The sequence below is a fragment of the Oryza sativa genome, chromosome 2 (assembly GCF_034140825.1).
Source record: "Oryza sativa Japonica Group chromosome 2, ASM3414082v1".
NCBI lineage: Eukaryota > Viridiplantae > Streptophyta > Magnoliopsida > Poales > Poaceae > Oryza > Oryza sativa.
In genome coordinates, this window is record NC_089036.1 from 1456669 (window position 1) to 1468539 (window position 11871).

The 11871-nt window shown below is 40.7% G+C and overlaps 3 protein-coding genes across 4 annotated transcripts; all 3 read left to right on the forward strand.

The window, feature by feature from the left end:
• The first annotated feature begins 477 nt into the window (after nucleotides 1-477).
• Nucleotides 478-1374, forward strand: LOC4328171 (18.9 kDa heat shock protein). Its single transcript, NM_001409259.1, has one exon. It carries the CDS (start codon nucleotides 593-595, stop codon nucleotides 1124-1126), a length of 534 nt encoding a protein of 177 aa, NP_001396188.1. The 5' UTR covers nucleotides 478-592; the 3' UTR covers nucleotides 1127-1374.
• Nucleotides 1375-3693: 2319 nt separating this feature from the next.
• On the forward strand, nucleotides 3694-6735 carry LOC4328172 (uncharacterized). Its single transcript, NM_001409260.1, has 2 exons — nucleotides 3694-4110; nucleotides 6148-6735. The coding sequence occupies exons 1-2, from the start codon at nucleotides 3838-3840 to the stop codon at nucleotides 6382-6384; spliced, it is 510 nt and encodes a 169-aa protein (NP_001396189.1). The 5' UTR covers nucleotides 3694-3837; the 3' UTR covers nucleotides 6385-6735.
• A 912-nt stretch (nucleotides 6736-7647) lies between these two features.
• On the forward strand, nucleotides 7648-11808 carry LOC4328173 (transcription factor HBP-1a). Of its 2 annotated transcripts, none has more exons than XM_015770838.3 (14): nucleotides 7648-7854; nucleotides 8182-8331; nucleotides 8777-8842; nucleotides 8953-9039; nucleotides 9519-9599; nucleotides 9698-9754; nucleotides 9830-9860; nucleotides 9937-9994; nucleotides 10070-10121; nucleotides 10241-10277; nucleotides 10368-10570; nucleotides 10916-10993; nucleotides 11088-11213; nucleotides 11486-11808. In XM_015770838.3, exons 2-14 carry the CDS (start codon nucleotides 8278-8280, stop codon nucleotides 11597-11599), a joined length of 1044 nt encoding a protein of 347 aa, XP_015626324.1. In that variant the 5' UTR covers nucleotides 7648-7854; nucleotides 8182-8277; the 3' UTR covers nucleotides 11600-11808. The 2 variants fall into 2 exon arrangements, with proteins under 2 accessions (XP_015626324.1, XP_015626323.1); XM_015770837.3 differs by having other exon boundaries at nucleotides 8185-8331.
• Nucleotides 11809-11871: the final 63 nt, after the last annotated feature.

Genomic DNA, 11871 nt, shown 5'->3' on the forward strand with positions numbered 1-11871 from the left:
CTTGTCAGGCAGCAGTGCATGGCAATAGTCCCTGAGCTAGCGAATGATTCCATATTTCATATCTGATATATGCACTTTATTCGGGAGCTTGAAAAGAAGTGATATGTGTCATTTCCACGAAAAATTCTCATCTTTTAGTGCTTGTACCCATCGGCCACCGAATAACGAATCGACTAATTACAGAAAAGCCATGGATGATTAGCATTACCACTGACCAGTGTACATATATACACACACTGACTCACTGAGAATCTCTCATCAGCAATCACAACTGAATTTACAGTCTATAGGCTCCTAGAAGATTCTTATTCCCTATCAAATTGTGCACTTTTTTTAAACTTCGGACAGTCGGTACTAATTGTGATCAAAATTGTAACAAATGCACGGTCATTAAGTTAATTAGCCAGTATCATTACATGACATTTTGGTCATTTCTCATCAAAAAGCTTAAAATGCCCTTAACATGCGTGCCCGTGTAGAGTGGCTTCTATAAATAGACAAGCTAAGCTGGCTAGCTCGCCCAACAACAAGAAGTGCATAAGTGACACACTGATTAATTAAGCAAAAAACAGTAGTAGCTTAATTTGCTACCATGTCGATGATCACTAGCATGCTGGGGCGGAAGCAGAACGCGCAGCAGAAGGGCGGAGGCGGCGGCGGGCGCACCGGCGGTGGCGGCGGCGGCGAGATCGAGCCGGTGAGCGTGGACATCATGGAGCCGTTCATGGACGCGATCTCGCTGACGGCGTTCGCGGCGGCGCCGTCGGCGGCGGCGGCGGCGGCGGGCGTGCCGTCGACGGCGAGCATGGACTGGAAGGAGACGGCGGCGGCGCACGTGTTCATGGCGGACATGCCCGGGGTGCGGAGGGAGGAGGTGCGGGTGGAGGTGGAGGAGGAGAAGGTGCTCAGGATCAGCGGGCAGCGGGCGCGCGCCGCGGAGGAGAAGGGCGAGCGGTGGCACCGCGTCGAGCGGAGCTCCGAGCGGTTCGTTCGCACCGTCCGCCTGCCGCCCAACGCCAACACCGACGGCGTCCACGCCGCGCTCGACAACGGCGTCCTCACCATCACCATCCCCAAGGACAACGACAGGAAGCCTCACGCCAGGATCATCCCCATCACCAATTAAACTAACTATTAATTACTAGCTAATATTCCACAGCTTAATTATCGAGTAATTATATTAGTACTGTTAATTAATAATAATTACTACTCCTACTACTAATAATAAGAAGCATCATGCAGCGTGTATGATTGCATTATATGCATGGAATAGATGTGTAAACAACTCACCAGTTTGCTTGGTGAAAGCTGTGGCATAATGCATTGGAGGAATATAAGAATAAATTTTGGTGTGTATGCCATTTTAACCTTTTATTTTACAAGAGCCTATTGGTAAATACTCCATATTATTATTCGGACCGGCAGATGGAGACCTAATTTCTAAAGATGTACGGCCTCCCTGCGTTGTGCCCTGCTGGTGCGAAACAAAAATCTAAAAAGCTCGGCAAGCAGTGTGATTCCAACAGAACCAGCTGCCTTGTTAACACAGCTTTTAATTTTTTATCTCATGGTTCATGGATGTTTCTTCTACACATAAAAGGATTAAAAGAACTCATGCAATGTTCAAATATATGTGCAGATGTGCTTCAAAGAGCAGCAACATATACCCTCTGAAAATACTCACCACCACCGTGAGGACTGAGAATAGGGGCCTGTTTGGTACAGTTTCAACTTCTAAATATAACTCCAGGAGTTGAGTCTGGAGTGGAGTTGTGGAGCTGTCTAAACCTAGCTCCACAACTCTAGTACATTTTGTGAGAGAGCTCCACCCAACTCCACTCCCAGTTTTGGTGGTGCTGAAACTGTTTGGCTGAGCTCCAGCTCCACCTGGAGCTGTGCCAAACAGGCCCTAGATAGTAGTGAGAGAGTCGAGAGGCGGATTAGTGGGCCTTAATTGTTAGCCTGGCCCAGCCCAATATGGCCCAAGTATAGAGATTCAGAGTTTACTGCTCCCTATGACTTTTTTCTTCTTGTTCTTTTTCTTTGTTGATTTTTGTTTTTTTTATCTATACTGTCATGTCAGCTTTGTTAGCTACGTAAGCCCTCTACTTGCAGTTAGTAATGACTCATGATGCAAGGATTAAGGTAATATCGGTGTATTGGAGTACTATATAATATAAGAGGTTAATTAAGATCCTACGTGTTCGTATTAGCTATAAGTTTATATTAGAGTTAGCTCGTATACAGTACATGAGCTAAGATATCATCTCTATTTTTCTTATCCTCTCTTTCTTCCACATCTCTATCAGTGAATGATGAACCTTAAAACTCTACTCTATTGATCCACGTCAGAAATAAAAAACGTATACCAACTTATTACCAAAAAGCAAAAACCGTACGATCAGACCGGTAAAAAAAAAAAGAATTGTCTGATCTTCTAGAGTTTTCAAGAGCATGTGAAGAGATAACATTTATTCCCTTCCTCTCGTAATATAACACCCTAATATTAAATGAGAGACATGTATTATAATTCACGGATAAATATGTCACATTATATCCTAAATTATTATATTGTGGGACAGAGGGAGTACCCTATATAACAGCCAACATTTCTTTTTTTCTCTTCATATCTATCCTCTACATATGTTTCTAACTTGCTATTTTAATTACCTGCTCTAAAACTACAACGTGCTCTCCACTACCAATAATCAGTCGTCAAGCAATTAATCAACTAGGTTAACTTGTCTTTCCTCTTAGCTGTAGCTGCTGTGTGTGTTTTTCTCTTTCTTTTCTCTTATTTTTATTTTTAATGCAGTTATTGCGTCGTGATTAAATTAATGGTTTGCACATGGTCCACATGGTGAAGGCAGCAACGCCAGACTAACCGGTTGCCACATCAAATCCTCAATCAACCACTCAGAAAGATGCAATAATCTACCTCATTATATGCATGCTTACTCGATAATAATTGCCATCACCTTTCGTGATTTGATTATTTGCTCATCCATGGACCATATAATCTCTCCCTCTCATCTCACCTACCGCAAAAAAATAGTATTAGTACTCTATTTATCCATCTCAAAAGGCAAAGTAAAGCACCACAAGACAAAACAATAATGCATTTTCTCTAAGTGCTTTGGTTTATCCTATATCAATTTTTTTTTAACTTTGACCAAACATACAAAAGAATGTATCAATATTTATAGTAATAAATTAATTTCATTAAATATGCCATTGATATATTATTATATATCTATTTTGTGTTGAAAATGTTGCTATATTTTACTACAAATTTACTTATACTTTTTTTTGAAAAAAATAACTTATGATAAATCAAAACAACTTATTTTCTAACTTTCTAAAATGAAGGAAGTACTTAAATAAGCATGGTTTCTTACATTTACAACTAATTATTTCTTTCGTTTGAAGACAAAATACCCGTTAACAGACATAAGACATGTCGCTTTAGTCTCTTATTACTTGTAAGGTAAGGTGTACATGTATGTTTATAACAATAATTAGTGTGTACGCATTTATATGAGTTTCTGCCTATGATGTATGGAAAAAGAATATATTGTACAAGCAGATAAATCAAATGAGCTAAAGTTATGAGGTCAAAAAAGAGAGAGCTAAAATTAAACTAAAAATAATAATAGTACTAATAAGCTTTACGCCCTTGTGCTGCAGTAAAACCCCAAAAGTAGAAGCAAAACGAGCCCACGGATAGCCTCATCGCCCTATTGACAATTCTACCCCTCCGCCGTCGGATCAACCGCTTCGCCTCCGCCTCCTCCTCTCGCTCTCCTCCTCATCGGAGAAATCTCGCCGCCGCCGGCGATGGGTTTCTTCCGCCGGATCGCCGGCATGTTTGGAATCTCCAGGGACGACGCCGACCACCACCCCCACCACCACCACCACGACGGCGCCGCGGGGGACTCCGCCGCCGCCGCCGAAGTCCCGCAGGATAAGGTCGTCGCCGCCGCGGCCGCCGCGGCGGCTGCCGGGAACGTGCAGAGGCGCGGGTTCAGCGTCCAGGTCCCCGTCCCCGTCGAGCGGCCCGGGCCCGGGCCGGTGCTCGTGCCCTGTCCCCAGGGCGACGGCGGCGTTCAGGTAATCGGATTGTGCGGTTGTGGTGGTCTCGCCTGTTTGCGCGCCTGTGTTAGTACGATCTGGGAGGGAGGTTTGGTTATCGGAAGAGCGCCTCGTTGGATGTTGATGCTAGTATTGCTTGCTGAAAATGGGCGACCTTGCTGTAGTGGTTCCCAGAATTGTGATGTAGAAGAACAGTAGAAGAGCTCGAAGCAGTAGCTATTTTTAGGCTCTAAGAAAGTCATGCAATGCAATTCAATTCAATTAAATTGTGCTGCCGCAATTGAATCTAGTCTCGGCTATGCGGCTATGCCCCATTCGATGTTAGCTTTATTATAGGATTGGTTATGTTAATGTTGATTTGAGTGCAGTCGTGAGTTCTTCGACTTTGTTCTGTGAGATAGTATTGTCTCTGCGGTTCCACCTCTTGTGGAGGTAGTTCTACCTTCCTCTTTTAACCTCCGTGAACATAAGATTAGTCCAGCGCCAAAATACGCTGCTTCTTGTTCTATGATTATCTTAGTAGGCAATGCATATGCGATTGGTTAATGCAACGGTGCGTTTTATTAGGATGTCTTGTTATGTCAAGGAAGATGCAATAGTTAAGTAGAGAGTGGTAGCTTAGCTTACTTTGGTGAATTCTTACCTACTAACATTTATAGTTTGTGGGATGGAAGAAAGGCTAGGCACAGATTTCCTTGGATGGATTTGATGAGTAGAGGAGCTCACCTAATTTTAGACATAAGTGGATCACCTTTGTTGTTACAGATGATAGAAGGTTTTGACTTGGGTTTCTGCCACTGCATTAATTGTTCAGAAAATTGGAGTGCATAGGTTATATCTTTGGCTTACAAACTCTTTTTATTGATATAGCAAATCTTTCACTATTTTACAATCATGGTTTCTTCACAATGGTGTACGTATTTTTCTTCGAGCTAATCTTGTTACATCTGATTGTCCATTTGTGCATTTTGTCATCTGATACTTGTTTGGATTTGGTTGGTGCGTTGTTAGCATGATAAAGTCTTTGTGATCTCCTCTAAAAATACGAGAGCAATGCTAATTCTGCAAGTCATTTAAACCATGAATGTTATTAAGACCTAGCACTGTATATTGCTAGTGGAGCACTCTGGGAACCATTGTTACATATAATCGACAAAAGTTCACAAACCTATTTGCATTATAGGAAGTTTTCATGCATAGTGGACCTCACAAGTCTGGCTGCTATTTATATTGTTGAAAATTTCTGCAGATACAAGTTATGGCATGCATCATATGGGCATGCAAAACAATGAATATTTTTCAACTGGGAATCATTTTAATTGTTGGTTTAAAGGTCATATTTAATTTATCAAATCTGCGAACTGCCCAAGTCGATACTTGTGCTGCAGTGTATACAAGGTTGTTATATTAAATGTAATAAATTGGAAAATACCATTTGGGCATTATTGATTACCAAATTTACTATTCTTTGGAAGCTTTAGATAATGATGTATGATCGCGCCAAGCTGCCGACTGTCAATGAATATTATCACCAACTTTACCTTTTATAAATTTGTTGGTGCATAATAGACAGACACTATGGGGAACATCTAGCTAGTAATGTTGATATTCATACATTCAGAGCACGGTGTTATACTGATATTATTTGGTGCCCATTCCTCCTTTTTATTTTGTCACAATTTTCTTTTTGTTGTTGTGGACGTTGCACATTTTATATTGTATCCTCCTAAGATATTTCATGCGAGTGTCAGCTGACAATTATGGTACTTGACGGCTACTCTTAAAGCACATGGCCATCACAACAACCTTTTTTTTTCTGTAGTAGAACAATTTCAATTTGGAATGACATTCCTTTTTCATGGATTGGCAGATGCAGATAATGGTGTCTTACCTTTTGAGTGTTTTTTTTGGATGTTTGTGTTTTCAACACATTGATATGTTCCCTTATGTATTTGAATTAATCATGGATTCTCTTCAATGCTGTCAACTTGCTGTGGTTTGCTGCTTCCATCCCTCTTATCATAATGATCATTGGTTTTATTTTTGTTCGACTAGGGCTTTAGGTGGTATACAAGGAAGCTAAGGATTGATGAGGATGGTGATGTCGCAGATGAGTTCTTGGATGAAGTTGTTCCAGAAATCTCGATCAACAACGACTCAACTCCAGCTGGAAGATATCAAGTGAAATATAATACAAAATCAGCTGCTCTAGCAATGAGAAAGCAAATATCCGTCATTGATGGTGACATCTGTCATTCCTTGGAGTACCAAGGGCGCCTGCGTTGGGTGTGACTGTCATGTAAGCTTGAGTTGTAGTGTGCTGTCACCTCAAGAACTGCCAATCACTCTTGGCCAAAGGATTGCAAGAATTTGATATGCGCGTCTGCCTTGGAGCCTCCCAGGAGTGTGGATCTGTGGAGTTCTTGGTTGATGCGTCATTCTTAAATTTGAGTGTTTTGGGATGCCTGGTTTGGTCCCTTGTACCACTAGCAGTAGTTGTACATTGTTGAACTTGAACTGAACAATTACAGGAGTAAACAAGCTACTGCTAGAACAGCAGAAAGGGAATGTGTATTTGCAAATAGAGCCACTGAATCCTTGATCAATCTATTTTGCATTACACGGAGTGATGTGTTGATTTTATTGTGTCTTTTGTTTCCATTAATCTCCGGAATTTTTACACATACATCTTGTTTAAATAAGAAAAAAAACAAGTTATTCGACATATATTTCCCAAACAATTCTATGCAGGACACTAGCACAGTAAACTAGTTTGAAAAATTTTAACCGCGACTTAATCTTGTACGAAATGATGCATGCAGGGCAAAATCTTATTTACTTCCTTCGAAAACTATAATTGTGGACTATATGTATCATATGCATAAATTGCTGTTAAATGATTATAGTACGACGAATGGAAGTTATATAGCTATATTTATGATGCTACGTGGCTTCGATAATACACTATATTTTCAAGTAAAAACAAGTGGTATAAACTTGAATAGTGTTAATGCCAATTATCCGAGAACGGAGGCCATAACTTTCACTTGACTTCTTGACTTCCTTTTTAATAAGAATAATTAAATGAGAAGATAGTATATGATCTCAAATGATTGGATTAATAATAAATTAATCAATTCTTTGATAGTATATGATCTCAAATGATTGGATTAATAATAAATTAATCAATTCTTTTCTAATACGAAAAATCAATTGAGAAGATAGTGATCTCAAATGATTGGATTAATGAATAAAATAATAATTAGTTGAGAAAAAAGATATGGCCAGGAGGAATCCAAGATGGCGGCGACGGTTGTTGCAGCGTCGATCCGAGGTGGGCCATCCTATCCATCCATCTCATCATCCCATCGCCCAATAGCTTTCCTCCCTCCTCCTCCGCTCCTCGTCCACCATGGACCAGGCCCACGCCCCCTTCGTGGGCCCCACCCGGCAGTCACCCACCCCTACCCACGCGGCCCACCGTGGACGCGGCCCACGAACGCGAACCCGACCTCCCATCTCTTCCTCCTCCTCTCCTCGATTCCTCTCCCTCCCAATCCACCTCCTCCTCCTCGCCGCCGCTCGCCGCCGCAATCCGCTCGCCGGAGGCGGACTCGCCGGCGTCGGACGCTGCCTGCGCCGAGGGCGCTGCTGCATTTGTTTGCCTGTGGCTCGGGGGAAGAGCGAGCGGCCGTGTGGGCTTGCTCTGCTCGAGGGCCGCGTTCGCGTGGTTTCTCTCCTCGTGTGGGTTGCTAGATTAAGGTTGGTGAATGGTGAGGGGTTGAATTGTGTGGCCTCGTCGTGCTCGATTGCTTTTGCATTGTGCTTTGCGTGGATTCTGATTTCTCCTCCAATTTAAGCTAGTTTGACATGTATCCGATATTGACGAGGGGTAGATAGAATTCGGTGAATTGTAGATTTGGTTTGGTGCATCATAATGCATTTGGTGTTTTTTCAAATTTAGTGGGAATTTAGATTAGTGTCCAGCTGAGGAAATACGGGATCGAGACAGTGAGATTTGTCATTGCAAAATCTATCATGTTTTTCCCCTTCTTTGCTGTTCATACCAGGATTGTTTATTTCACCCAGCAGGTGGCCTTTTTGCTATCACAATTTATCAATATCCGGGTTACAATGGAATGAGTGTGCGAGTTTGGTTGCCGGGAAGCATTGTTGACGAATCAGATGGGTACTAATGATCCTGGCACGCCGTCCAAGGCAACAAAGGCATCAGAACCGGTAACTGATCACTCATCTACTTTCTAAATGAACCTTTTCTGCTTAATTTGTCTTACCTGTATTAGCCTAAGACAATAAGATTGGTTCTTATTATTATTTTCTAGTGCCCCTTTTCCCCATATGATGTATGCTGTTAGTTTTTCTCGAGAAGAATGCTGTGTTGCTGCCAAATTAAGAAATGTGTCGAACATTTATGATAAAGCATGAATTGGAAAGAATGTGCATATTCTGTTTTTATGCAGATTATTTGGACTATATTAGAGTAGCAAGATATTCTGGCTTGTATTCTATACTTCTCTTTGCATAGATAATAATAATATGCCTATGTGGACAGAACGAATATCCCTTCACAGTAGAAGTACAGAACACATATGTCCTGTTTCTTTTTCACAGACGTTTTATTTTATTTACCTCTTTTTATGGTTTCTTGCTTGCACATTCTCAGGAGCAGTCTCCAGCCACTACATCTGGCACTACAGCTCCAGTTTACCCTGAATGGCCTGGTTTTCAGGTTATTGCATCTTTACTTATTAAGATGAACTTATAGCTTTCCTCTACTGGATTTTCAATTTAATTTTAACGACATAACAGTGCTTTATATTTTGTTTTTTAACCTTGAAGGCCTACTCGGCAATTCCACCGCATGGGTTCTTTCCACCTCCTGTTGCTGCAAGTCCCCAGGCTCATCCCTACATGTGGGGAGCTCAGGTACCCTTTGTATCTTAAAACTTTATTGGTTCCTTTTATCTGATATCTGTTGAAATTACGGGAAAAGTGGCAGTAGGAGCTTTGTGCTATCTGGAATCTAGGTCTGGCTTATCCGGACTAGGACAGTGTGCTAGGTTAAATTGGAGCAACGTAACTGAATCCTTTACTAAATATTATTATCTGTTTTTACTTTAATACTCACTGGACACAAGCATATAGATATAGGTAACATCAAAATGTAGATGGTTTCATCTTTCAAAGATCAGAAGAATTAGCTAGTATGCAACATGTAGATTATGGTTCTATTGTTAAATCAGGTGGTCGAGTGCAATGCAAAAAATTAAGCATTCTGCCGGAGGTAAAAAATGGCTATAGAAGTTAGGCAACTGCAAACTGCTTTCCTTAACAGCATATTTGTGTGTTATTTATAACTATTTTCTTTTGTACCTCAATTCAAAATATTGTCCCTTTAATTTCAGCCCATGGTGCCACCTTACGGGACACCACCACCTTATATGATGTATCCTCCAGGAACTGTATATGCACATCCCTCTACTCCTGTATGCATTTTCTACCTGACAGTCATAATCAATAATCTTCTCTTTGTACTTGCACCCATTTATTGACATGCTTGTATTAACAATGAACTAATTGGTAGGGTGTGCATCCATTTAATCACTACCCTATGCTGGCAAATGGAAATGTTGAAACTGCTGTAAGTAACCCATTTTTTTTAAAAAAATATTTTGGTGATCATCATGTTCATGCAATCCTGAGATGCTTCTTTCAGGGAACTGCACCAGGTGCTTCAGAAATTAACGGTAAGTCTTCTGCAATGTCAACATCAAGGTTTTTTGTGCAAGTAATTCACATTTATGCTTCTGATCATAATTTCAGGGAAAAATGAGCTTGGCAGAACATCTGGTCCATCTGCCAACGGGATTACCTCCCACAGGTTTTTTTTTTTAAAAAAAAATATGAGTTCATTTAGTTCTGACAAAACCTAATCTCAGGTAGCTTGAACATGCAGTGAGAGTGGAAGTGAGAGTGAAAGTGAAGGAAGTGATGCCAACTCTCAAAATGTGAGATTGATCTCTATATATATTTCATTCAAATCACTTATTTGGTGCATTCTTTAGGCAGGAAGAAAAATCATTAACCTTGAAAGATAGCCTATCAACCCTGTTTTATGTTGCTCCAGGATTCACATTCAAAGGAAAATGATGTAAAGGAAGATGGTATGTACTTGAGGACCTATTTATGGTTTTGTGAGACACCAATAGAGCATATTTCTTTGTGTGAGATTAAGTATGCATTTGATTATGTAGGTAGTTCTCAGAATGGCATATCACATACAGCATTAAATCAGAACATGTCGATGGCTCCAACTCAAACGGGTGTAGTAATCGGGGGAGTTGCTCCCACAACAAACTTGAACATAGGAATGGACTACTGGGGTGCTGCTGGTTCTTCGCCTGTTCCTGCAATGCATGGCAAAGCATCGTCTGGTTCAGTTCGAGGAGAGCAATGGGTACAAGTCCTTTGACAACGAGCGTTTGCATTATTTTTTTGATAAGTTTTGAATTAAAATCCTTGTATATGGTAATAGAATGGTAGTCCACAAGGCAAGAAAAAAATTTGCTCTACTCTAGCCATAACGACTTCCATAATGAATGTTAAATCCACTTATTTTGGGAATGGGGATTAGCATGTGGCAAGATGCCATCTTTTAATTTTGAAGGGATGATTTATATATTTATTTTGGAAAGGGTTGTTGTCTTTTGAAGATGCTTATTTTTATTCTTTGCCCTTGTGTATATGTCAATGTAAAGATGTCGCTACTTGTATAATTTAATTATACCTTGGCCATTTTCAGGATGAAAGAGAGCTCAAGAAGCAGAAAAGGAAGCAGTCTAATCGGGAATCAGCACGTAGATCCCGGCTGCGCAAGCAGGTATGATGTTAAATTGTTAACATGACATTGGACTCGTTATTTTCTTCAGAACATCATGGATAGTCTTATTGAAGCACCAAAATATTTGTTCCAGGCTGAGTGTGAAGAGCTTTCTGTACGCGCTGACAATTTAAGGGCAGAAAACTCCTCTCTTAGGGCTGAGCTTGAACGGATCAAAAAGGAGTACGAGGCACTTCTTTCACACAATGCTTCACTCAAGGTGGCTGAGCTCATGCATTTCCTGAGTATTTAATTTCTTCGTGTTTACTTGCCCTTTATCATCTTTCTGTGTTGGCTCCATGAAAAATGTTTTGCAGCTATGAATCTAAACTAGTGAAACTCTGCAGTATTGCTGGAATGTTGGTCCATGTTGCAACGTCTGAACCTATTTATGCATATGCTCTTGTTGTGATGTGTTTCTTTCAGATTGTTTTAATCTTGTTTTGGCCACAGATATTGTTGTCTGCCTCATTGGTGATTTAATATTTGCAGGAAAAACTAGAGGGGAACAGTGATTCAATACCTTATATGAATGAACAGAACGACACCAATGGCACCCACCAGAAGCAACAGGATTCTGATGCTCAGCCTAATGATGCGCCTTGAGAGTTATCATCACGTGTAGTAGCATCTAATTGTTTAGCTCATGATTCTAGTAGGACATCACCATTTGTGTTAGATGAATTTACTAAGCATCTTTCTGTGCCAATTCGATCAGAATCTGACATGGCAAATTGTCGAGACCAAACTGTCTCTTACCTCTATTCCAGTTGCTTGCAGCTCCATTGATAATCTTAACCTCGAGTAGTTTACCTCGTATTGTGCGTCAAAACGAAAAATTAACATTATAAAGATCTTATTAGTCTGTCTAATATTTG